This window comes from Drosophila subpulchrella, chromosome 3L (genome assembly GCF_014743375.2).
Source record: "Drosophila subpulchrella strain 33 F10 #4 breed RU33 chromosome 3L, RU_Dsub_v1.1 Primary Assembly, whole genome shotgun sequence".
NCBI lineage: Eukaryota > Metazoa > Arthropoda > Insecta > Diptera > Drosophilidae > Drosophila > Drosophila subpulchrella.
The window spans coordinates 20,038,675-20,065,874 of NC_050612.1; the positions used below are offsets into that span (position 1 = coordinate 20,038,675).

Sequence of the window (27,200 nt, forward strand, 5' to 3'; positions counted from 1 at the left end):
TCTACTACATAGAGATTTTTTTAATAGAGAGTTTTGAAGTGGAAATACAGAAAAGAAATGTTTTTGCCAAATATTTAAACATTTTTTGTTTAATGGTTGAAACATTCAGATGTTTGGCTAATTGCTTGCCAATTCTTAAAAAACGATATGTCAACACTTTGTCTTTTCTTTATAATTTACGCATCCCAAAAGGGGACAAAATATTGACCAAAAAAATAAAGAGCCAAATCTTTCCCAAAAAATTAAATAAATAAATTTATTAATTTACGATCTAGCCGGAATGGTCAAATATGTGCACTGAAAAATATTTCCAGTAGAAAATATATTCTACGACATTATTCACCTTCTAGTTAAACAGACATCGAACTCACCTTGGAATCGCGGGGCTGGAAGGGCTTGCCGTTGTGCAGCCAATAGACTTCTGGTCTGGGAATTCCACTCACGATGGCCTCCAGTTTGATCTTCTGACCCACTCGAGCCATGGCATTCGAGAGGGGAACCTTGAAGCTGGGCAATTCAGTTGGCTCCAAAGCTAAAATGAGAGGAACAGTAAATGATATATATATTTATTTATACAATGCATTAGAAAAACTGAAATAAATTTGAATAGATTCCAGCTTTTAACAAAGATGATAGTTTTCATTAAGTTTAGATGTCCCTATTCAATTTAATATTTAAGTTTCACTTAACAGAATTCAAACAAGAACCAGAAAAAGTAAAAATTGGAAAAATTAAAAATGAATTTAACAAATGCGATCCACTTACGTTCCACAATGAGAGAAGCGGAACAATGTTCGATTCCCGCGGGATTTGAGGCGCTGCAGGTGTAGACTGCATCGTCCTCCAAGAAGACCTCCTCGAACTTCAAAGTTGCTTCACCATTATTGTAGCTGATCACATAATCCGGCGAATCATCGATGCACTTGTCGTTCTTGAACCACTGAACCGTGGGCAAAGGAACTCCGGCCACCACACAAGCAAACTGGAAGGAACTGCCCTCGGTGGCCTTGCCGCTCTCCAGGAACCTTAGGATCCTGGGTGGTACCAACTGGACTTCGGCCGCATTTTCCCGGACGGATAAAGTGGCATTGGTATCGCAAGTTCCCACCAGATTCGAGGCACGGCAACTGAAACGTGCTGAGTCGGCGGCAAAGGTTTCCTCGATCACCAGCCTGCAGATTCCCTTGTCGAAGGTGGTTTTATAATCGGTATTATTTTGGATACTAATGCCATCCTTGAACCACTCGACGGAGGGCTCTGGAGTACCTGTGACCTCGCATTCGAGGACCAAACGATCTCCTTCGCGAGCAACTGCATCTTTCAGAGGACGAATGAAAAGCGGTGAGGCGTAGCGCAGTTCCGTGAAAATGGAGTTCACCTGGATGTCCTTGCGGATGTTTTCGGTCACCAGGCGCTGTTGATCCACCTGATCGCGAAGGGTCTGGAGCCTGGTGATCTCCTCCCGCTGGATGCGGGCCTCCTCCTCTCGCTTCGAACGGGACTCGTTTTCCCTGCGGAATCGTTCCTCCTCCTCCCTGCGGATGCGGATCTCCTCATCCCTCTTGTTCTGCTGACGCACTTCCTCTTCCCGGCGGGCAATCTCCCTGAGGGATTGGATCCGCAACTCCTCCTCCCTGGCAGCCTGCTCCCTGGCCAGTTGCTCTCGCGTGGCCTGCTCCCGAATGGCCTGCAATCTGGACTCCTCTTCCCGGACAGCCTGCTCCCTGAGAGCCAACTCCCTGGCCGCCAGTTCCCTTTGAGCCTGCTCGATGGCCGCCTGCTGGCGCTGGTTCTCCAGGCGGGACTGCTCCTCCCTGAACAACCTCTCCTTGGCCTCCGCCTCCCTTAGAGCCTTCTCCCTTTCCGCCTGATCCCGGGCCTCCCGCTCCCTCTGCTCCTTCTGGCGCTGCTCCTGCTTCAGCCGCTCCTGCACCACATTGATGTCCATCTTCAGCTTGATGAAGGATTGGAAGATGTTCATCACATCGTTGTACAGGGACGAGACCTTGTTCATGTCGTGGGCACATTGCGAGGCACTATCCAACTTGGAACGCAGGGCAGCCTCCCTGCTGGTCACATAGTTCTCGATATCATTCACCAAGTTGCCAGCCTCCACGGAATCTCGGAGGTAGGGAACCTTGTTGGAGACGCTGGTGTAGAAGTAGCTAATCTCACGGTACTCCGCGTCGATCTGGGGAATATTAAGGGGTTATTAGTATTTAAGGAGAATTTTTGGACAAGGATTTATGTATACTTTACTAAGCTTAAAGACTTCTTAAAACATTGATAATAATTACGGATTAATAAAGGAATACAAAAATAGAGTAAATCAAAAAATCAGTCGAAAAATTTTTATGCAAAAGATTTACTGCTAATATTAGGAATATTAAAAAAAATACAAAACATAGTAAAAGAAAAGGTCTATTATTACATTTTTATTGCTGACAAATTAACTGCTAATTTTAGAAAATACTTTTTCAGCCGATAAAATTGTAGGTATAAACTAAAAACTGTTTTTATATCTTGAACTATAAATAAATATATAAACACAGAAAATGTAAATATAAATATAAATGTAAAATCTTAAAAGCTTTGTGAATGAGAAGTCTCTTACTTACAGCCCCTGTTAAAACATAATTTATAGGCCTTTAATTACCCACCTTTTCGACCACCTCGAAGAACTCGGTTGCCTGGTTTAGGCTCTTTCGTTTCTGCTTCACCTGATCCTTGAAGCCCTGCCACTTGTCGTTGAGTTTGCGCAGTTCGTCCTTGACGTACCGCTCGCTCTCGGGATTGCTTATCAAAAGCTGTTGGCTCGTGGACTCCGTAAACTTCTCGATCCGCTTCTCGAGCAGCTATACGATGTGGGTGGAACGGAAAAGAGACGTGGTAATCTTTAGAGACGGCCAACAAATATACATATATCGCCAGCAAATTAACCCATTAGGCAGCAACTAAAACGCAGTGTGTCTAGGCAGAATGCAGTCAAGCGGGAATATATTCTTTTACACAGAAGAAAAATTGTAGAGGCCTTCTGAATAGTAAATAAGGTTTTTATGATTTTCAAAATATGAATGAAAATTAGGATTTCTTTTTCTGTATTTTATTAAGGAGCATACTATCATTGCGATGAAGAACTATAAAATAGATAGCTAATTAAAAATGATCTTATATTTTTTTCTCCGTGCATTTCCATCTCCACCCGCTTTTTGGCTTAGCTGGTCATAAAAATCGGAACGCCAGAAGCAATTTATAACAGCAAATAGAAGTGCATTAAAAAGCGGTCTGAATGTGTTTCTCTTTCGGTTTGCTGTATCCGTATCTCTGAGTAGTATTTCATGTATTTGGCCCAGAGTTTTTAATTACAAACTAACGACAGCTGCCGCTGTCTGTCTAAATCGCCCATCGTCCGCCGTTGACAGCGACAACATTTTGAAAGTTGCGATATTTTCGAAATGTCATCCCGGCAGTGCGTCGTTTCGTTTCCCATTTGGAAATTTGATGAATGTTCTGGGGCTGCCAGTTGGATGTAGTGTTTGGATGTGACCACCCAAAAGGGTGAGCGGGAAGTGATGCAAAAATATAAAGACCATGCAGGGATCAATCCGGTCTGTGTCTATATATCTACTCTATGGATGTGGTCTATGGTCTATATATCCATGACTGTGGCTACCTCGATCGTGTGGGCTGTTTGGCCCCAGCGTCGCTGATGGCGCGTTGATTTCAATTGCCTGGGCATTGAACACTAGAATGGGATTAGATCATTCAATAATTTTAAACCCATCAAAAGTCGACGCGAAATCTATCAGGGGAGATCTGTTCTGCGTCGTGTGGTGTCATCATTAAAGAAAATATGTAGATTTGCTCTCGAATAAATTTTTTTGCATATGGAAAATAAATTATTAGTTTATGAGTTGTAACAGATTGTGTCGATAAATAAGAAAATATCATGTTTGATATAACTATGACGTAAAATCATGTATTTTCAAATGGCATGAAGTAAGTATGTACCTCGGGTTCTGGGATACAAACACTCCATTCAAAGTATGTGACTATTATATCTCCATTTCAGTTGAATTTTTATAAATTTACTATAGAGTTCCTAACTGCTTAGCCATTCTTATTCAGCTCATCTTAGTTTTATCTATAGAACTACTAAAGTTCTGCTTTAGATTCCAGTCACTGTCAATCGACAATCCACAGATTCCCTGCACTTCATCGCTTCGTGGCCAAATGTTTACCCAATTTAAATAAATAGTGCCGTGGATCGCGCGATGCGAGCGATCCTAACCCACCTCAATAGACCGATCGTCGGGAGTTCACTCACCTCTATGGTCCGTTCAAAGTACTCGAACGCCAGCGACGTGGTCTTGGCCGCCGCCAGACTGTCGACGCTCTGGTTGTTGATCTCGTGCAGCTGCTGGCTGACGCTGTCCAGGCTGCGATCGATGTCCTCCAGGTCGGAGCGGAACTGCTCGATCTTCTCCAGGCGCTCCAGCGACGACATGCGGGCACTGCTGTTCGACTCGAAGTGCAGGCGCAGGTTCTCGAGCAGCTTCAGAATGCGATCGGTGTCGATTTCGCGGGCTCCCGGCGGTTCCAGTACTCGCACCCGATCGATCAGCAGTTCGGATTGTGTGATTAGCGATCTAAATTTATCCATGCACTGATCGCGGAATTTCTCGTGCTCCGCGATGCTGCGATCTGCGCCGGAAGCGGGTTCCTTCTGCTGCCTGGCGAAGTAGTCGTCGATCTCGCGGCGCAACTGCACTATATTCTCCAGAAACTGCACCACACTCTCGACCAGAGTGCGATAGTCGTACTTGATGCCATCCAGCTTGGCCTTCAGCATGCGCAGGTTGTTGATCACCTGCTCGATCTTGGCCAGCGACGGCTGATCCTTCGTCTGGATGCTGAGGGTCGTCTGGATGCGCTGCTGGATCTCATCCTGGGCCCTCTCGATGTCCTGGGTCACGTGGGTCAGTTTCTCGCCGGTGCTGATCAGCAGCTGCTTGGAGTCCACGCTCTGGGAGGTGAATACGGGATACAACTGGGTGTCCACCTGGGTGCTCTTGGACACGGTCTAGAAGGGGGATCGAAATGAATTATCAGTATCCTTATATCAATTTAAATAGCCCTATCTATAAGAAATACATTTTTAGGAGATAGGTATATTTTTACAAATAACCAAGTATTACTTATAGAGCTATAACACTCTACTAATTAATTGAAAACTCCTTTGATCTTAAGTCTTTAAGGCTGAGACAATCCATAAATCTAAAATCTCTCAAAATCTAATTGGCATATGTCTGTACTTGAAATTCGCTCAAAATGCATTTCAAACAAACCTCTTCAAGGAAATGCGAAAATCTAAATATATATGTATTTTACTCTATAAGATCCCGACCAGACGCAATTAAATTCATAGATCCCGATCCCCGCACTCACCTCCTCGTTGTCGCTCATGACTTTCTCGAGTAGGTATTCGACTTCTCGCTTCTCCGCAATGCTCGTTGTCCAATTCTCCAAACTGCTCGTCACGTCGACCTGCCGCTTACTGAAGTCGTTCAGCGTCTCTTGCACCGCCTGTGCCGAGGATTTGGTCTCGAGATATGGATCCACAATCTGCGCAGCGCGCCGTTAAAAATAGCATGGAAAATATATGATTTTTATTTTTATTTCCATTTGATTTTGGTCGTCATTTGCTGTATTTTAGTTCGGGTTTTTTCTGCTGTGTCGCGCGAGCAAGGAAGGGTACTACTTTCCGAGAAAAGGCGGCGCGTGGCACGCTTCTGTGACTGACTGTGGCCAGGGTCTGCTGCCTTCTGCCACTTCTATTCGAGTCCAGGCCAGGCAGATCCGACCGACCCGACCAGCCAGCCACATACAACCTATCTATAGCCCGGCAGCGCAAATTGCTTTCTTTATTTATGGACTCAACTCGAGTCGACTCGAGTCGAGCCAACAACTCTCGACGCACAAAACTCGCAGCAGAATCTCCGCGAAGAGCAAAAATTTCTAATTTCAAAAATTTCTTTTGCGCCTGTTTGGCAGCATCTTCCCGGTTTTATGTTCACGTATGGGGCGAAATGACGTTGTCGTTTTGAGTACATGTTTATGGCTAACCAAATCATATTGTTTATAATTTATAGGCCCTGAGCGGGCTGGCGAAAAATAAAAGGAGAGCTGGGAGTTGAAAGCTGGAATACACTTGTGGTTTTAAATAGCTTGTTTAAGTCCTGGAAATGTTTCCAAAAGATCAGGAAATCGTAAGTGTTTTGAACTTCCTTTTAAAGGTGCCTAAAAGTATGCATCGGAATAAAGAACGTAGTATCCGGACTAAATCCATTGTAGTTACGTTTTCAAAATATTTTGTTGCATACTTTTAGATACCTCTATAATGGTTTTTAAAGATCTAGTGATTTCTCTATAATTTTATTATTTTGCAGTTTGATAAATAATACAGAATGTAGTTAGGAAAGAGTCCCTCGTAATTGAGCTATCAATTGCCTACTTTTCGACACCCTTAAAATCTTTTTTCACACCTTTTTTGGGGCATTTTACATTTTGCAGATAACTTATCTGTTTCCAAATCTTCTGGAAAAATGTTTTTAGTGTATATTCCAGTTCCACAACTCCCACCCTTAGCCAAAGTGCCCTATCTGGCCCAACTTTTTCGCGATTGCTTGTGCGGCGTCAGCAAAATGCTTCTGGGAGCTGATGGACAGCGTGCAAATGCGCCAGCTGTCAGCGGTTAGTTGTTCCAAAAGCAAAGTTTGCGAGCATAGATGAAGCATAAACAGAGTGCAGCATGCATAACCAAACAGTGCCGCCCTGACATTAGAGAATTCCTCAAAACTTAGATTAAATAACTTATGTATGGAACTAGCTAGCGGTAAGTTTGGTGGTACAAGTAGTTCGCTCCCCCGATACAGACTTTTAAGTTAATGAATCGCTGTCCTCGAAACTTCAGTTCGCCGAAGGTGGCCGCAATGCCCGTCCAAGTGGCCTGGAGGAATTGCAGCTTGTGCTCGTCGGGAGTTTGCTGCAGTTGGCGCTGCATGTTGTCCAGCTGGCTGGAGAACTCGTTGGCCAGCTCAAAGAAATCTATCAGCAGGGACACGTAATCCACTCGTTTGAGAACCAGGTCCTTCAGTTCGATCCAGTGCTTGTGCAGCGATTCCGCCTTGGAGTCCACATCGTAGCGCTCCTGGGGACTCAGGGACTCCAGATGGACCTTGATGGATTCCAGCAGCAGGTTGATCAGCTCGCCTTTTATCTACGGGGTAAACAAGGGTATCGTTGTCATTAGTTTCGAAATCACCTTTTATATTTGCATTCACTTCTAATAATACAAAATTTATTAACAAAATAAATGTGTGTTTTCGAAAGTGCGGACTCACCTGAATCGAAGAACATATGTAAAGAAATTCTTTATAACGCATTTTTGTAATAAAACTTGTTTACCAGGCATTTTTGTATAAAGATTTTCCTTTCATAGGTAGTTTGATTCAAGCTTTAAGTAACTAAGTACATTTCATTTTCAAAGGTAGATAGTATTGCATTTCATGACATGTAAATTCTTCGGCATTGCTTTATCCAATACTGAACTGATTATTAGAGGTGTTACTCTACCTATTTTAAAATATTTTGTAATGAAAATAAATGGCTTTTCCTATCCCTGCCTTACTTAATATTTTTTTAGGATATTTTAGACCCACACACCTCCAGATCCTGCATTAGTTCGTGGTGCTGAAGGAGGAACTGCTTGGCCTGCTGCAGATTTCTGCCCATGTCCACGCTCTGCTGCAATTGCAGTTGGCCGGAGGCTCTTAGCCAGGCCAAAAGCTCGTTGTGATGGGTCAGGAATTCACTCAAGGCCCGCTGCACCTTCTGCTGATCCTCGCTGCTGTTGGCGCAGATCCCCTGGATATAAACCTTCCGGTTCTCCAGCTCATCCAGAACTCTCTTTACACCCTGAGTCTCCGGCTGAGTCCTGCCCACTTCGTCGAGGATGCCGTAACCCAAACGCAAAGGTTCCTCGGTGAAGCTGCGAACATCTCGATCCACTTTGGAGTACATGGCGTAGCTTTCTGGGGAATGAGGTGGCAGTTTCACGCTCGTGAGCTCCAGTTCCAGTTTCTCCAGGACACTCAAAGTGTGCTCAGCCTTGGCGAAGAACTCCCGGGATTGATGCAGCCAGTGTTCCCGCTGATCCACCAGATCCAGGTGCTCCGTGCAGCCACTCAATACAGCATAGGCACGAGCACATGCCTCATCCTCGGTGAAGTGACCAGCGGACTGCACCTTCTCCTTGGCCCGAGTGATCTTGAGAGCTCGATCCCGGAGGATTAGGGCCTGTTGCTTCCACTCCCTGTACTTGATGAGCATTTCATTGGCCGTGTGCTCACATTCACCCAAACTGTACATGGTGTTCAGCTCCATCCTGGCCTGTTGGAGAGCTGCCTCCAGATCGACCAGTTCCCTACCCAGCAAGGCCAATGCCAGGCACTGTTCCATTTGGGTCTTTTTCGTCTGCCAGGCCAGTTCCAGGGAGTTCCTCCGATCGTGCAGAGCCTCCAGCCACTGCTGAACCTGGTGTACCGCCCTCGTGGCATCTCGTTTGATGTGCTCCGGCCTTGTGTCCAGGGTCTCCAGCTTCTCCAGCTCCTCCAGTTGGGCCAGCAGTTCGTTGCCATCCTTCAGAGCGGCCATCACTCCGGTGAGCATGTCTATCCTCAGTTGCTTAAATCTGTTGAGAAACTCCTGTACACGTGGCACATCCGGCGGATGGAGGGTCTCCTCGCAGGCCAGTTCCAGTTGGTCCATCTTTCTGAAGCACTGCGTCATCTTGTCGTGGAACTGTGTGCAGAGGATCAAAAGGTGCTGACGGTCCTGTAGGAGGTTTAGGATGTCCTGCCAGATGATGTTCAAGGTGTCGGCCATGGCGTTGACCAGCTCGGAACTAATCCGCTTGCTGGCCAGCAGTTTGTCTGCCTTCTGGACGAACTCATCCATGGGTCCCGGCAGGCTCTGAAATAAATATTTTTAAGGGTGTTAAAGGGGTTTCTCTTTTAAGATTTGATTGGACTTACCTGTAGATTTCGCAGGGTCTCATCGTGCTCTCTTTGCATGCGAACGGATTCATCCAGGTTCTCGCCAAGTGCTGTGATCTTTGGCTCCAGTTCTACCACTTTGATGTAGATCTTCTCCGGACTCTGGAAGATTTAAGGATTTTATTATAGAATGATTGATGGTATGCGTTTTTAAGATGATTACTCAAAGATATGATAATATAGGGTTTTTTAGTAAAATGAATATTTTAAAACGATCTTTTATTCGTTAATCCCACAACATATTTTTACTTCGGTACCGTGGTACGCATGTCTAATCTTTTGAGAATCAGAAGTTCAGAATAAAGACTAGATATTTTATATGTCTGTTCGACATGTTTTTGGTGCTTGAGAATATCGTTAGATTATAATTATCTTGGATATATCGAATCCTTAGCTTTTAACTAACACACGTTCGGCTAAAGATCGATTATGATCGATTAGATATTTTGACATTCCCCTACAAATTTACTTAACTGGTTTAACTATCAATCTTCCCAAAAGTGTGAGACGTAACAGCAATATCGATTAGTTATTGAATATTTCTAGATCACCCACATTCCGTTTCGTTATTTTCGCATTTCCCAGGGATATCGCATAGGACCCGAGCAATTCGAAGAGTTTCTCCCACAAGCGTCCGCGGCATTCTTCGGCCTGTCCCCAAATCCGTTCCAGTCACGTTCCTCCTGGGCTGCCGAGTTCCTGGGATCCCAGCGGCTGGCTGCATTCCCATTCATGCGGCTCGCAGTTGACATCGGAGGCCAGGAGAGACGTGTGCGATGATCTCGTGCGGCGGGGGAACAGCAAACCTGCTCCCGAACCACAATATCTAGCTTCTAATTTTGGTAGCACCACCAGAAGCTGCCTCCGAAGAAGCCGAAGTAGCAGAAGTAGCAGAAGTGGCACCACAACCTCAGCTCTGTTTGATTGCAATGAAGGTCAGCATCGGCTGTTTATGGTAATGGCATCCGTTAGCTTTTCCTGTTGGGATGAGCATGTGTCGATGGAGCTGGAGCCGGAGGCGAGGAAAAGTGCCACATGCCAAGGCGAACCATGGAGAACTCTGAAGTCTGATGGTTCACAAACGGCTTCTTCTTGGTTGCCACTGGTTGGGTTTTATGTTTAGGGAAAGCTGCGTGGGCGTTAATTTGTTAAACGAAAATATTTTGGGCAGGGTACAGTCAAGCCTTGGTAAATGGAAAGGCCCTTTTTGTAAAGTTACCGAAGAAATAAGATGGATAAAAGCTTATATCCATCATTAACAGCTCAAAACTGCAGTAATATATTATAAAGTAGCAATTATATAAAGCTCTCCAACTTGATCTAGTTCTTGCCAAAGAAGTATCACTGTAGATTTCCAATTTAGTAGCTCCAAGGGTTTCGAGCCTGATATGCGACTGCCATTAATCAATTACAATACAAATTAATAACCCGGCTATTAAATTAAATTGTGTGCCCCACTGGCGGCGATGTAAAGCGATAAAAAAACCAGTCGAAGTCACTGACTCAATGCGACGTGAGTGAGTTTTCAATACACATGTGTACATACGCCAATGATTCTCGAAAATCTGAATAAATTTTTAAGTGTAACGGGCTGGGGGAGTGGGGAGTAATCACGTCGTCTAACTGAAATATGAACCATAAATGGCATGACATCACTATAAACAGGCCGACCATAACTAAGCTTATGTACATACGTATATAGCATAAAATAAACCATTATGCATATGGACGGGCGCCTCACTAATACCCCTCCCCACAAACATACGTCACTCATTGCGAAATTGAATCGTATTTCAAGTGGCTCACAAACACGCACCGAGCCGTTAAGATTTGTAATATGCATTTGGACATTTAGAAGCGTCTTCGTTTGGCATTAGTGTGGAGGTCCGAATGGCGGAAGTACTCCAAGATCGTGGCCAAGTGGGAGTGGGAGGATTTGTGTTCGCTTTATACCCCACTCCAACCAAAAGACCCGGCAAAGACGGCGATGATATAATGCCAAAAGCCCCATCGGCGGTTCAAAAACAATAACACCCAGGAAAGGAATGCAGGTTGAGAAAGACGAAGATCAAAATACCCTTGCCTATAAAATACTTATAATCATTGCAATACAAAACAATAAGTGTTTTTAAATTATATCGGACACATACAAAATTTAAACCATTGTTTTATCAAAATATATTAATCATACACGTTCACAATTTTTATAGAACATTACTATATCGATCATAGCTGTACAATATTTTACAGATTGTATTATAACATGTTGATCTTAAAGAATGATCACTACTGTCTTCGTCAAATTTTCACCAGATTCCCTGAATTTCATAGCATTGCCTATATTTTCCCAAACTAAAATACATAACAATTCCAGACTTTATAATTTAATGATCTTGAAGAAAATATCCAATATGGTAGTTCAATGTATAATATTTGTTTTTCTATACAATTTCCTAACATAACAATATTTTTAAAAAACAAATGATTATTTCTGCGTATCTAATGCTTTAATTGGTCAAATATTACAATTCCCTTTAAAAGGGTAGACTGAATTCTACCAAAGCCGGATAGAATGATCTGCAGGAGAAGGATGACGAAGAGGGGCTACAATCGTCCACTTTGAGGCGCTTAGCGTGAAACACGTTTTTGGCTTTTAAATTAATACTTTGCGGCAGCGGATAGAACACGATTTCGATATGAAATTACCTCGATGCTGTTGCCGTTGTTGTTTTTGCTGCTGTTATCGTTTTGTGTGAAATCATTGCGCATTTTTATAGAGCGCCGGACTGAACCGCTCTTTCATTACGGCCATTGGCTACGTATACGTAATCCCGAATAACGATCGCCGATTTAATTGGCAATCGCAATTTGCGGAGGCGTTGGCTTGTGTTACCTGATTTATTTTACCAGATTGCCAGATGAAAGGTGTTGTTATAGCATCCATTTCAAGATAAATTACATAAAATGTTGGAGTTTGCTAACAAATTGCTTAAGAACTTTATTCTAGGATGACAAGTTAATCATACAAGAAAAATTGAAAATATAAGACCCAAGAAATTGTTCATGTATCACATTTTACCATTAGTCCTATCTCTTTCTTACATTTTTATAATCTTGGTATTATTGTATGTTACATTTATTAAGCTATTTTTTTCCCATTCGCCATTCTCTTTTTTCTAATCAACAAATTTTGTGCACTTTTCTCGTAAAGTTCACCAGCCAGCCTTGACCCAAAAACAAATCCACTCATCTGCCCATTAATATGCAATTTAGGTACATTTTCGCATCACATGTTTGTCTTTTTGCGACAATTTTATTTTGTGGCTGTGCGAGTGCTCCAATAAAGGTGAGCTAATTGAATACAAATTGAAATTGGCTAATTAAAGCGACATAAATCAAATGCTCGCGTGTATGTATGTTTTGCTCCTGATCAAACATAGGCCACAGGGGCCATAAAAAGTTTGTATAAACATACCAATAAAAAAACCGCATCAATATTCGTGTGTGTGAGCCATTTGATAGAGAGCAAACAGCATTACAGTATCGTACAAATATACCCATATGCAAATGAATTTACCTTTTTTTGTGTGGATAGCACGCTCTGACGCGTTTGCTCTGTGCCTCCATTAAACTTAACTTGATTTTGTCATAAAATAAAAAATAACAAAATAAACGGCAAAAAGCATTCTGCTATTTTGTTATTGTTCATTTAGCAGAGGTTTTGCTTTTCGCCTCGATCATCAGCAAACCGCCCGAGTGATGTCAGACTTTTGGGTTCTATAAATACCCATCGAACATAAAACAATTTTCAGGTTTTTGTTTGTAGGTCGCACTTTCCCAGGCCAACCGAAAAAATTATGAGTACACGTATTGGGCAATCTTGTTGCTGCCATCGAATGCAATTTAAATTTCAATTTAATTCGCAGCCAACAAAAAGATAATTTCTATAATTGTTTCTACAAATTGTTGGCCACGACTCGCGACTCGCATCTCCCATCTGCAACATCTGCAGCAGCAGCAGCAGCATCCCAGCAGCAACATCGGTTGCTGTTGCAGTTGCAGCAGCAACATCAGCCGGAGTCGCCTGCAATGCGCGACTTTCATTGAACGTTTATCGGCGACTATCAGTTGCCATGTAAACATGCAATATATTTCGCGTCTCTAACTCGAAAACCGCCGGGCCGTCGCTTCCACTCCGGTAATTACAGCAGCTGGATGCTCTACAGTGGACCCCCGGAAAGCGGAAATTACAGGGTATTTGTTAAGCAACTATCCCGTGAAATTGACTGTGCTTGTTGAGATTGTGTGTATGCAAGAATTTCCCATTTAACATAGCGATTAAAAGCGATAATGGGATAATAAATGGTTCAAAAGGAAGCTCTTGAACAAATTTGTAATATTTAATCTCTGTTGATCCTGGCAGGTTTATTTAATAGCTATTAAAATATTAAGAACAACTTGCTTTCAGTTGCATACATTATGAAATATTGAGAAATCCGATGTGTTTTAATAGGATTTCAAAATGTAACATTTTCGTTTCAGTTTCCTAAACAGTTTTAAGGAGCGGGCACTGTATATTTTGGCGTGGCAAATTTATGCCCGGCTGGTCTGCTCCTCCTCCTTTTCTTTATATTTTCCTACATTACATTTTCCAAGACCGCTTTCCTCGCTTATCAATCAGTGCGTGCCAAACTGTTTTGTCAGTTGCGCTAAGTAGCAGCTGCATTAAATCCACCGATAGACAGCTTATCCCCAGCCGGCTTTCGAGTGGATCCCGAACCCCTTTGCCCCATCCGATCCTCAAAACCATATCTGAATCCCGAGCCCAAAGACAAACTCAAAAGGCAAAGAGACAGGCGACTGCGTCTGCGCATAGAATACATTATTTTTAGCGCTCGAAAACGCTGACGACACTCACCGCCAGCTCTTGGTGTTGGATACTGTCAGTTAGTGCTGGAATTTTCAATTACTGATAAGATTTACGGCCTATTCCCCGTGACACGCCATCGGATGGATGAAGAAGTGGCCCCGTCGAAATCACTGCCTGAAATTATTTGCGTATGCCAGCTTTGGGCGTGGATTTAAGTCTTCTTTTTATGGCTGTATTTACTTCGATCACAACATCATATAAAATTTAGTGGCCAATAGCAATAATGAATGGAGCTTGCATAAGGTCTGGGATCAAAATAGGGAATGAGGAATTGGATGTGTGGGAAGTCTTCATGTAAAAATTATCTGATGGACTTACAGGGAGGTAACATAGTCGATGGCGATAGCATATATTGCTATAAGTTTCTATGTTTCGCAATGTTATATTTTGTAAACAATTCAATCATACAAAAGGAGAACGGAAAATTATATATTTTACTAGAAATATGTATTTTGGTGCCAACATAACAGCAAATATGAAAATTTTGAATAAATCTTTTAAGTCACGACATTTTACTAATGACCAGTGACTCATTTCCAACATTGATTAATCTAAGAGTATTTTTTAAGACCTGACATAAGCAACCTAGAAAGTGACAACCACGCCCTTGTATTTTGCCGCGCACCAAAAAACCATAAATCCCAGTGACAAATCACTATCACGTGACTGGGTGGCAGATCTGAACTAAAGTCACAGTTTCTGCAAAACGCGATCCCTCGGATCTTTGCGAGTCTTTGGAGAGCGGGCGGAATGCGCAGCTTTTCATGCGTAAATTTATGTGCCTGCCAAGCGTCGTAAACATTTCTTTCTTTTGAGCCTTGGTGCGGCTTTCTATCGCCCGTCTCTTTCGCCGCACCCGGTGCCATCTCTTTCCCCCATTAGACAGTGCGCAGCTGCAGCGTTTCACCCACGCCGAAAGGCCCAAGGCAATGGCACATAACTCGTACAGTGCCGGGCATAAGTACATGCTCATATGTCTGGCCAATTTATGAGTGAAAAGCTGCGATCTTACAAATGAAACTGCCATAAATTCAATTAGAGTTTTCTGCGGCTGGCGCCTTTTCGTGTGCAAATCAGAGCAAATCTCGAACCAAGATCTGAAATCGGAAATCTTAAATCCAAAATCCAGGTCGCCAGTCGCGCCCCAATTGCTTCATTATGGCCAAACCAAAGACCCAAATTAGTTTCGCGCATTAGATTCAATTAAAAGAGATCTTCAGCATTCGCGGCACGCTTCACGTTTACACGGAAAATCTATTTATTTAGAGATTGAGTCTAGCTAAACAAATATGTAAGTCTTCTGCCTTTGAAGTTTCTCTATCCAGTTTATTTCAGCCTTTTAATTGCCTTGAAGTTAATTTTTCATTTTCAGAGCCAGCAGAACACACAACACATAAAACGATACATTTTGTAACCAGGCCCAAACCATTTCCCCCCCACATTTCAAACACTTGTAAATATTTTCGTGTTGCATCAACCAACAAACATTGTAATCGAAATTTGCGTCAGAGCCAAAACCGAATCATCCATTGAGATTGATGCCCGGATGGCCAAGAAGTTGGATGGTCTGGTCTGGGATAATTACCTCTGGGTGGGGCCCAATACCAAAGAGTTGATAGTTTTTTCGAGAGGGGCAGATATGTAAATCATGCCAGGGCGATTCTAGTACAAGATGAGCTAGGTTGCCCATGGAGATAAAATTCCAATTAAACGCTTTGCTGACAGACAATGTGTTTTGGGCAATCCCTAGCCTTTGTGGAACTTACCACATGTCTTGAGCATTGCTTTCAACGGAACATCTTTCAACTATTTTTCACAGGCAAATAAATGTCATTCAAGTAGTCACCACAAAATCGCATTGTGCCACGAAAAACTTTGCAGATATTCATATTCCCTGCCAGCACTTAACATTCAAAATCTTAATAACTCAACTTTGTTTTGCAGTTGGATTTGGGGCACTGAGAAAAAAACATATATTATTATAATAATAAGAAACTATATCAATTAAAAAACATTACATATCCGAAAATCTGTTATTATAAATTGCTATAATTCAAAAAGCATATCAAAAATTATTTTCTAACAAGATCTTAAATCATATATCATAAGCTGATTTTTTAGAGTGCCTAGAAAAACTAACTGGAAGAATTGTCTGTTGCTTGTTTCGAAAAATAAACCCAGAAAGGAAGGAAACTTTTGACATATTTGCATAGTTTTAAGCATACAGCCGAGGGATGAAGAGGGTTCTGCTGCCAACTTATTGTTTCTTTAATCTTAAGCTAAAGCATAAAGTTTAAATAACTTCCGCTGCCCATTTGCCCCCCTCGAGAAAAATTTTCGCCCACCGCCCACGTGGAACTTATAACAATAATACCGTGCTGAGCTCATCGAACATTTTTTTAGCTCATACATTTGTTTCGATCTTTCTGTGTTTTTGTTATACATCTGCTGGCTTTTATTGTGGAATATCGTGTATTTATTTGTTTTCTTTTGTTGTTCTTATTTCAGCTTTTTTTGGCTCTGTTCGGTTGCTAATTTGTTTACCTGAGAGAACCTGTGAGAGAAATCGAATCGTCGCTCTTGTTTATTTTCAACAGCATTTTTTGGGACCAGTTCGAGAATAACAACAAAAACAAGGACAGGTAAGCAACATTTTAGTTTTTCGATCCCGAAAAATCAATTTTGTTTCCAAGCAGGCCAGCGGAAACTTAAAGAAATCTGTGTATTTTTGGGTTCGCTGAGTTTTCGATTCATCGAAATACGAGCATGTATTTAAAACAGAAACGTGTTGAAAGGCTCGCAAGTAGAATGTTTTTGCATAATTTCCAGAATCGAGAAGTGGGGGTGAAAAAGTGGTAAATCAAATTAAATGTTTAACACATGGAGGCCCGTGAGTCTCGGATTATTCCGGTGGGGAGAGAAAAAATTGGCACGCCAAAATTTCAATGGTCCGCTGGTTGAATGAACAGAAAAGTTGGGGCAAAGTAAAGGGGTAAATTCCCCTCACCCCAAAAGCCATATAACCGATGCTCTGCCTATAATTATTGAATGTTCGCTTTGTTTTCTTCGTTTCGGGGCATGAAACTTGTAGCGCTTCATCAGAAATGTTTCTCAATCTCAAGTTCAAGTCGCAGCTTCAAGTTCGAAACAGTTGGTAGGGGGGCCAAAAGGGGGCTTTTCTGCAGAGAAGACCCAAATAAAGTTTCTCTCTTAAGAAACCGATTCGGGCAGCCCGAAATGAAACCGAGACAGGTAGCAGCTGCGCCTAATTGTCGAAAGTATCTGGCAGATACATTTCTTTTTGTCACGTTTAGTTGGCTTTTTGTGTCTTGTATCTTGTTCTGATGTCAGACAACCTTGAACCTTTTTGTACCGCAGCCGCTTTTCAAATATTTATAACTGCTATAGACAACTCTTGCTTTCGTTGTTCGGAGTGCTAATTGGCGCGGAAATTGTTGGAAGCCGGTTTAAAGTTTAAACAATCGAAAAGTGTAAACCAGTTTTGGGCATTAGAAGCCCATGAATTTTTCAGTGCTAAAGTCACATAGTTTTGCCATTGATATCAAAGGGGGTGGCGCTCGAACACATAATTTGATGAAGGTAATGTCTATTGGATAATTATAGGAATTTATCAATTAAGGTCGGAAATCTCTGTATTTTATAAATAAAGGCTGGGCCCGAGGCTGGTAAATGAAGTAATGTTCGTATGTTGCCTTAAAGTCAATTGATTGATCGTTCTATTGATAGCAAACTGAGATAATATATCTCATAAACTATGATAATATTATATAATATCACAGTCACAAATGTAAAACAACACCTATGTCTTCAATACAACTGTTTCAACTGTTTATTTATTACAGAGAAGATTATGTCGTCATTCAAGTGATTATCTCATTTGCCTTGGGGAAAGGTCATTTTGTATTTGACAGATCTAATTGATCTACAGATTTTATATGGCTTGATTCTAGTGATATGATTCTAGTGATATAATAGGTTATCCTATTATAATAGGATAGGTTTGTTTTACTAAATTCTTTCATTCCCCAAACAATATAAATGTTATCAGCCAAACTACCCTCTAACGAAGTGATTCCTAGCTTGCTAAGATTTATGATTTATTCAAGATCTCCCAGTGGCATGTCCCAAATCTCTTTCCAAGTCCTCCCAGATCGCCTTCCGCATAAATTTTCGCGCACTTCAAGAGCTTTCTCCGAACACTTCTCCCGTATCTAGATAAATGTTTCTTCATGTTTGTTTCCCATTTCTTGGCCTTTTTTCCTGGTGTGTGTTTTGTTTGGTGTCGTTTTTAGTTTTACTTTATTTTTTTTTGGCTTTTTGCAGAATACAAGAGTACAACTCACTTGTAGGAGCGCTATCACCAGCTGGATGGGTCCGCAGCGGACGACAACGGTGCCGATGGTGGTGGCTCTGAGGGAGGTGGATGGTGTGGAGTGGGTGGTGCCCGATCCAATGCCCGTTCCCGTTCCCGTTCCCGTGGACATGGCTGTGGACATGGCCTGACTTGGAGTCGGCGACGATGATGACATTGTTGCTGAATAATTGAAGGCGTCTAGCTGGGACTGCTGAGATTGCTGCGACTGCTGCGTCTGGAGCTGGACGCTCTGCGGCTGGCGGGGATTGGGGTTCGAGGAGGAGGCGACCGAGTAGAGCGAAGACATCGATGAGTCTAGGGCTTGGCGGCGTTCCATGGTTGCTTTTCTTTTTTTATTTTCTACCAACTTTCGAGAATTGAGTGCTTGTAGTTTTGTGTGTTTTGCGTGGGCGTTTATAATCTCTGTCGTTTAGTTTTTCTCGTACTTTGTTTGGTTTATTTCCCCTGCTTATTTCGCGTGTTTTGCATTTTGAACTCTGCTTGAAAGTGGAACTATTAGATTGAGACACTCGCGTTGGGTTTTAATTTATGGGGTTAGTTATTGTAGTCAGGGGATTCGTTTCGATTTCGTTGCGAACGCTATCAACGCCGGCGATCGTCTGAGAACCTCTGCGAATCGGTAGATTTTCGAATCGTAGAATTCTTTTTGCCCGCCGCGATGACTATGACTTCATACTCGCGCTCTCCCTGTCGCTCTAACGTCTGTTTATTATGGTATAGTGGCTATATATATAAAGCTATATAGCCGAGAGAATCGTGTGTACTTTTTGCATATTGAGCCTGAGAAAATTGCCTTTGATGCGTGTGCTAGTCTCGTTGTAGACCCCTCTACCTCTCTCGCCAGAAAAAAAAAGCCAAAGACAATGCTCGATTCGCGTTTATTTTTAAAACAACAAACTATTGAGTAATTTTCGCGATGCTAAACTGTTGTTCTAGCCCAGATACTCAGATACTACAGATACTATATAGCATATAGCATCTAGCCGGAGATAAAACGCACGGATGTGCGTCAGATCTGTAACATGTGCCAATTGCATTGGCAGGAGTCGTCAGTCAGTCCGTCATCTTTCATGGATTCTACAATATATTTTTGAATACATTACGCATACGTCGTGTGCACCCAGCTGCCTCTATTAGGTAATTTTTGGTATTTCTCCCAATTTTTAATAGTCGCCGCCGTCGCTGGCGTAATGTAAACTATTTTAATTGTACTTTGCGCTGGCTAAAAATAAAACAGAGCACAAAAAAATTGGGAAGAGCAAGTTCCCTTTTATAAAAGTTTACAGTAGCGCAATTGAGGAAATGCTGGCCATCCATATGTTGTTGTCCAAAAAAAATAGGAACGAAAAGGAAAATTGTTGATTGAAATTTCGTGGGGCGTGAACCGTTATAGTATATTGAAAAGGCAAGGAAAAGTGCACATGACTCAAAAGAAAAACGCTTTTCAATGCATCAAGTCACCGAATATTTAAAAAAAATTGCCCGCATTTTGTGTCGATTCCTATTTGTAAAGCATTTTGTTTTGTATTTGAGGGTCGTCACAAAACTGAACATTTGACAACAACAATAAATTTAGCACACTTTGTTGATTTCATCTTCAGACGAGCGAGCACAAAAAAACTAGCGCCAAGCGATTTTGAATGTCAAAAATGTTCTAGCTAAATTATGGCTGATTATTTTCGTTTATTTTTCTTTTTTGAAGTGCAAAATTTATTGTTTTCTTCCTCGTTTTTTGTCTAACTTAATTTACATAGATATGTTTTTATTCGCACATTATTCAAGCGCAGGAGAAGCGGAAAATAAAAACGCGCGCGCCGCCTTACAAACAGCCGAACAACCGAACGCCGCGAACTTCGAACAAGACTGACCAAACTGATCCGAAGACTGAAGACCGGAGACCGAAGACTGCGCAGATTCTACGGGCGGCAGCAGATGAGAAAGAGAAGAGTGTTCAGCCTATGAATTTTAACCGATTCGCTCAGTTTATATAGGAAAGTGCTCTTTTTCGTCGATCTCTTGACTCTCGTTAAGCTCAGTTTTGAAAAAGCCGGCTTTAATTTTGAGAAGAGAGTGTTGGAAAGAGAGGGGTATGTAGGGTAAAAAGGAAGGGAAGACGAGGGGCTTCAGGGGAGACGACATAAATAAACAAGTGCTCTTGGCATTCGCGGCGTCGTTAATTCATGATTTCAATTTTTAATGCCCTGCGCCCGGCTTTTCAGCAATTACAATACCAACAAAAGGTATGGGGCGATATAAAGGGAGATTAAAGAAAATAAGATACGAGGAGCTTGTACCCTGTAAGCTCGAATATTGTTAATATGATCGAATTGCAAGTAAAAATTAAAAGCAAAATACCCATAAAAGTTCAGTTACAGTAATGTATAGGTTTATTTTCGGTAAGTCAAAAATTCACTTAACATAATTATAAATTGTATAATTGTATTTTTAGAAAGTTTTAATGAATTGCCTTGAGATCAAGATATATTCCATAACTGGATACTTCTTATAAATTTTGATTCAGTTTCTTAAAATATGTATACCTTTGTCTTATATACCCCATATAAGAAAGGGTTCTCCAAACCACAATATATTCAAGTGCAGCTTTGGTACTTTAATAACAGAGTGAAGAGAGGAAGAGCAAAATAACAACACCAGAACAGCAAAATAAACCAGACGGTATCGTGTCTTAATGGGAGGCAAACTGACCGCCCGCATTTAAATCCCCTCACCACCCATGATACGATACTCTATCCCTCAATTTATGAAGGATTTTTCACCCAAAATGCGTGTCTTGAAGCCTGACTTTGGCTCTTTTTTGAGTTTCGTGCAATATCCATCGCATGCAACCAATACCCTCCAGTTGAAAGTTATTATTTTTCGCTATCATCGTTTCGGACTTATCAAATTATTCTTTCAGCGCCATCACGTCACGGAATCTGGTCGAATGGCATGAAAAGAATCTCATAGATATTTGGTCGTCTTTCTGGATGATCAGCTTGTTAAGTATAAGTTCTTTTCACTCACTCACCACAGTCGGAACATTTTATTTATATGTTTTTAATTGAGATTAATGAGCCACTTGAGTGAGGAGCTCACAAAATGAAAACCACCCCTCTTAACCCCTTTTACCCTCTTTGCCCACAGACAGTTCACATTTCAGATAATTGAAATCACTTGAGGACCACTTGTTAAATGTTTAGGGAAAGGGCCACCCACAGAGGCAAATTCGAAAAAATTGTTTAGGGCGGAAAAAGTCCAAAAGAGCACTCAGGGGTTAAGTGCGGATGATGGCAATGACTTTTCTCGATTCCAGCCTAAAGTTATGCAATGTTTTTCAGGAATTTGGTAATATTAATTTTACACTTTCTCTCTACTTACTTTTGAACTTATAATTAGTAATTAAATGGTATATCTGAAAAGTTAAAAAGTTATTGTCAAGACTTTAAATGATTAGCTTTATTTTTGGGGTAAAATATTTTCCAATATTAATTGCACTATATTTTGTGACTGTGTGGGGAGAAATGGTTATAAATAAATATTAAACATACAATTAATGGCAAAATTTCGACTGGCTGTGACTGAATTAAGTTTCATATTATAAATAGTTGATATATATTTTATATAAGCATTTTGGAATTCTCTAATTTTGCAAGGCTTAAACTAAATTTGAACTAAGAAAATAAATATTGTAACTACTAGTTATAAAAGCTGGGAAAAAATAAAACGGAACAAATTTGAATTATAAAATATTTAAAATAGTTTTTCGCAGACAATTTAGTATCTTTTTTAGGCGAAAATAAAACAGTGAACTAGCATGCAAAGTAAATTGGCAAACAAAACAAAACAGAGGAAAACTTTTAGCTCATGGGCCAAAATAGGTTTTCAGGAAAACATCAAAAATAATATGCCAACTAATTAATGGCAAGAATGTCGAGCATCGGCAGAGAAGCAAATGGCGCGGGTTAATTGGGCGGGAAATCATTGAGTTCATCTTTCAGGTGGGACAGGTGGGCCATATCTTTCAGGTCATCCAGATCTCCTAGAGAAATCCCTTGATCGTTTGTTTCGTTATGTTCTCGTAGTATTTACTGCGTCGCCAGGACGTCGGCGGTTTCGATTCGTTGGGGTTAGTTGAAGCCGGAGCGGTATTATCAGCGGATCGGTAGCTCACCTCCGGCGTGTGGGCATTGGGAATCCTGGGGGTCGTCTCCGTCGTGATTCCCGTGGCCAAGCTGAATCCCTCCACCTCACTGTCCGATTCGATGGCCTGGGGCAAGGGGAGTGGCAGGAGCAAGTGCTGCTGCTCCTCGTCGTCTGGAGTGGGCGTCACACTCTGACTATGCAGCTCTGCCACGCCCACCACACTATCCTGATCCTCACTCTTCATCCTCTGCTGGTGGGCGGAAAAGTAACTCATTTCGGAGCTATCGAAGGACATGTTCACCGGGGAAGCTGGCAGTTCGGGTATCTCAAATGTGCTCAGTGTGGAGTCATCCGCCTCGTCGAAGGAGTTCTTGGCCGATCCTATGTAGGAGCTAGTGCGTCCAGAGGCCGTTTGGAAGGAGGAGGAGTGCGAATTGGGCGTGAAGTTGCCCTCGGAGGCGGTGGCGAAGGATTCGTCCTCGGTGGAGCGGGAATGCCAGTCCTAGGGGAAAGATAATTAGCATATAATAATGATATAAAGTAATAGATTTCTTCCTTGGGGATCTTAACAAATATGACAGTTCTAAGCTTACCTCGATGCTCCCCAGTTTCTTGATCCCATGTCCTGCGTTGCCGTTGGTGATTCCATTGGAGGCTGCTCCCTCCTGCTGCTGGACATCCCGAATGACTGCGTCCAGGGACTCGGCGACCTCGGCAATGGCTCCCAGTTTGTGGGAGATGGCGGCGCAGGCCAGTTCGTTGCTTCCCGTGGGCACCACCTGCACAGTGGCTGGCGGGGATTCTGCGGGCACCTCGCTGCCAGCACTGCTGGTTCTTCCACTGTCATGGAGTGGACTCGGACTGCAGTCCAGGGGCAGTTCATCGGCCACGACACTGAAATCACCAGAAAGACGGGGGTTATCGGGTGCTCCGGAATCCACAGACGCAGTGCGTGAGTGCGAGGGTGTTTCATTATCGGTATAGTCGCTGTGTGGATACGTTTCACTATCGTTGCGAATGAGGGCCTTGATCTTGTCCAGACTTTTGAGTGGTGGCCCAGAATCCACCTCATCCTCCTCCTCTTCTTCAGTTTCCTCTGGTATGATATCCCTTTCTATAGAGGCCTTGGCTATTTTGGTCTTGACACTGGAAGTGCTGGCCGTCTCGTCATCATCATCATCTTCGTAATCCTCATCTTCACCTTGGGTATCCTCACTACTCACTTCCGGTAGTTTACTGGCCTCATCTATGGCCTCCAAAAGACGGCTGAGATCGCTAGTGGAATCACTTAGGATCTCATGGGGATTTCCCGCCAAATCCTCCTCTTCGCTTGCCAAGGGAGCAGAGGTATTAGTCAGATTCTGGTCTCCATTTGTGGATTTATTTTCACTTTCCTCCACTGGAAGCTCAACCTCATTTGGCGGTTCATCCACCACAATGCTGGGCACATCCGGCCTGGGACTAACCTCCTGCTCCACTTCCTCGTCTCCCTTTGATTTGGCAAACAAATTACGAAATCTGGCAAACATTTTGAGCTTTTTCAAGTAAGTTGTCTGGTTGGCGCCACCCTTTTTTTTGGCTTTCGGGGGACTGGGGAACAATTAGTTTGACGTAAGACGCTATAACACGCTTTTGGCTAGTGGCCAGTTGAAGGGAGCTATGTCTCTCTGATAATTGTAGATTCAATTATTCACTGTGCCGGGATTAGCAACTGTTTCTCGGGGAAATCGAGAGTGGCAACCATGAAGACACTTCTATATTTAACACCTTCCTATCACAATGCTCCCCACTTTGACCCACTTGTAACGCACGTTCTCCAGGAAATTCACTCTTTATCGCGCATACACTATATATATATTTTCTTTCTGAGTGTTCCATTAATTTGACAAACTGACAGTTGACTTGAAATCTCGCGCTCCGAACCGAGGAACCAATTCGAAAGAGGACCGAACGACGAACCGCACTGGACCACGCACTGAAATAGACTAATTGGATTTGGACGCCGACTCTTAGGCGGAATGATCTTCTATATAGCATAGTTCTTTTATTTTATTTCAATATTTTTTGTGCTCTTTCTCGGATTTTGGGTGGTGGAACTTTTCGAGTGCGTCGCGGCCGCTTGACATTTGTTTCATTCTGTCAAAAATTATTTTTGGTTGTCTGCGGTTACTTGGGAATTATTTTGCGGTTTGATGGGCATTAAAAGTGTTGTGCTATAATTTTTTACAAATTGAAATAAACATGTTCAATTTTATGGAGACATTTAGTAGGCGTATTTTGTTATACAATATGATAGGAAGTTAAGTTAAATCCAAAATAATATTGCATATACCTTCAGTTTATATTTTTTATGTTTTTCTTTTTTATTTTTAAAGCGTATTGGCAAGTTGCCTTCCTGTTCTGTACGTTTCAATTCCCATTTATCATTTCTTTTAGTTTTATTTCTAGCAACTTGTTAGTTCTTTGCTCTTTTCGTTGTTGTTTTTCCTTAGTTAATTTGCCGCGAACTCGTGTGATTTGAGTGAAAATCTTTCTCATGCTTTAGTTGATATGCAAAACGTTTTGCTGTTTTTTTCGCCTGAGTTCTATGCGTTGAGCATAATGAAGTAGCCGCCGATATAAGGTTGAAGTCCAGGCACTCACGCAACTGCAGGGGTATTATAGATTATAATTCACTTGAACTCACCTCTTTCCCGTCAGTGCATCCAAGACGAAGGGCTCTTTGAGCCGCTTCTTCAGCAGTCTTCCCAATCTGACCATTCTACCCACTTCGACCAGGAGTTGCTCCCTGGCCACCAGATGGCGCTGCAATCGCGGAGGCATTTCCCCCAGTGGAGATAGCTCCGATTCGATTTCTCCCTCAGCATCGCTACTTATGCCACTGCTACTGCGATTGTGCTGCTGTCTTTGTTGCTGCTGCAGTTGGGCGGATAATTCCTGGGTCAAAAGGGGACGAAGTTCCCTCAGCTGGCGATAGTAGGCCTCCACGCTGCGATGGAATACGGCGGAGACCCGCAGTCTGGTCATCTGCTCCTGGGCCACGGACTGCAGGCTGTGCCACGTGTGCTGCAGTTCATCACTGATCAAACTCTGGCCGGAATTGGATTGCGACCTAGATCCCGATGGATCCATGTTGCAGCAGAGGCGGAGAGTTTGTGAAGCCTCCAGCAACTGGCAGCCATAGTGGTAGATGCTCTATGAAGGGGAGATAAAAGAAAAGGGGATTAGAACATGTCAATATGCATGTAAAGAAATTCTAAATAATTATAAAGTTGAATATATTACACATTTCATTTTATTTATAAGTTTTAAGATATAACAAAGAAATAGGTTTAGTTGGGACACATTCTTAAGACCTTAAAGTATCAAAATATTATCTCATAGTATATCTCAACTACATTTTAAGAACAACAATAAATGAAATAATCTTCCCAGTACTTTAATATCGGTTTAAAAACTTTATGGTGATGGACCAGCTGGAAAACTAGATGGGGCAACCTTGTATCAACGCAAAGAGGCCTTGGTTTTCCGCCAGAAAACTCGACTGGCACTTGGTAACTTTTCGGTCACTCTGCCGTTAGCCAAACTGGCTCTCCCTTTCTCCGTCTCGCACTCGGATGGTCTGCCTCCACCTTATTTCCCCCAAAATAAGTCCAAAAGAGGGGAAAACTCACCCGGCCGGTTTCCTCGAACCCCTGCAGCTCGTCCTTCTGCAGCTGGATCTCGTGGATGTTGCAGCCGACATGGGAGTGGCACCGCAGCAAGACGGCATACAGCTCCTGCAGCCAGTCCCGCGCCCTCCGCGCGTCCTCCTCGTAGGCGTGGATGTGGGTCACCTGCTCCAAGGTGAGCCGCTGCAGCGCCATCCGATGTCCGCACACCTGACGCCGCCGCCTGCTCTCGTCGATCTGCCGCCGCAGCTGGGCGATCTCGGGGCTGTAGTCCAGCTGGAGGTCGCGACCCAGAGCGTCTTTCACCGGCATCGCCAGCATGTCGCTCAGCTTTTCACCCTCACGCACAAGATCGCGCTCGACGTGGCCTGCGAATGTTAGATATATTGTGAGAGATATGCTTTAGAAATCGGTTAGATGTAAAAAATGTACATATTAAATATAAATTAAACAAGGAAGAACGCTATAGTCGAGTACCTCGACTATCAGATACCCGTTACTCAGCTAAAGGGACCAAAGGAAAATGGAGATATGCAAGCAGCAAATGCGCCACCTACCGGCGGTAGACAGATTTAAGCGTTGTGGGCGTTAGAGTGGGCGTGGCAAAGTTTTTTTTTAAATCAATCGATACGTATTGACGAGACCAATACATTTCAGTTTAAATTTTTTATCTACCATGAAAATTGTGGGCGCCACAGACTTGGGCGGTTTGTGGGCGTTGGAGTGGGCGTGGCATATTCGCGTAACATACTTGCGCTGCGCTCAAGCCCACGGAATCTAAATCTGAAATCCCGTTTCTCTATCTTTGATATTTTCCGAGATATCCGCGTTCATATTTACGATTTTTTGAAGTTTGTGGGCGGTTTGTGGGCGTTAAAGTGGGCGTGGCAAACTTTTTTTAGGTCAGTCGGTAGGTATTGATGAGAACAATACATTTCAGTTAA

General features: G+C 42.6%; 1 protein-coding gene across 17 annotated transcripts in view; it reads right to left on the reverse strand.

Moving 5' to 3' along the window:
• LOC119554814 (titin) overlaps nucleotides 1–27,200 on the reverse strand; it is a 138,626-nt gene that overhangs the window by 104,197 nt on the left and 7,229 nt on the right. For 11 of the 17 annotated variants that reach the window (XM_037865872.1, XM_037865866.1, XM_037865868.1 and 8 more), the window contains 10 exons: nucleotides 26,260–26,624; nucleotides 25,272–25,780; nucleotides 23,179–23,479; nucleotides 22,614–23,087; nucleotides 5,449–5,625; nucleotides 4,328–5,083; nucleotides 3,674–3,745; nucleotides 2,661–2,855; nucleotides 766–2,191; nucleotides 372–532 (listed from right to left, as the gene is read on the reverse strand). In XM_037865872.1, coding sequence (XP_037721800.1) covers nucleotides 372–532; nucleotides 766–2,191; nucleotides 2,661–2,855; nucleotides 3,674–3,745; nucleotides 4,328–5,083; nucleotides 5,449–5,625; nucleotides 22,614–23,087; nucleotides 23,179–23,479; nucleotides 25,272–25,780; nucleotides 26,260–26,624 — 4,436 coding nt within the window. Of the gene's footprint in view, nucleotides 1–371; nucleotides 533–765; nucleotides 2,192–2,660; nucleotides 2,856–3,673; nucleotides 3,746–4,327; nucleotides 5,084–5,448; nucleotides 5,626–6,937; nucleotides 7,280–7,725; nucleotides 9,034–9,095; nucleotides 9,219–18,410; nucleotides 19,042–21,878; nucleotides 23,088–23,178; nucleotides 23,480–25,271; nucleotides 25,781–26,259; nucleotides 26,625–27,200 lie in introns of those variants that run through there. The other 6 variants (XM_037865885.1, XM_037865889.1, XM_037865890.1 and 3 more) reach the window with 5 other exon arrangements.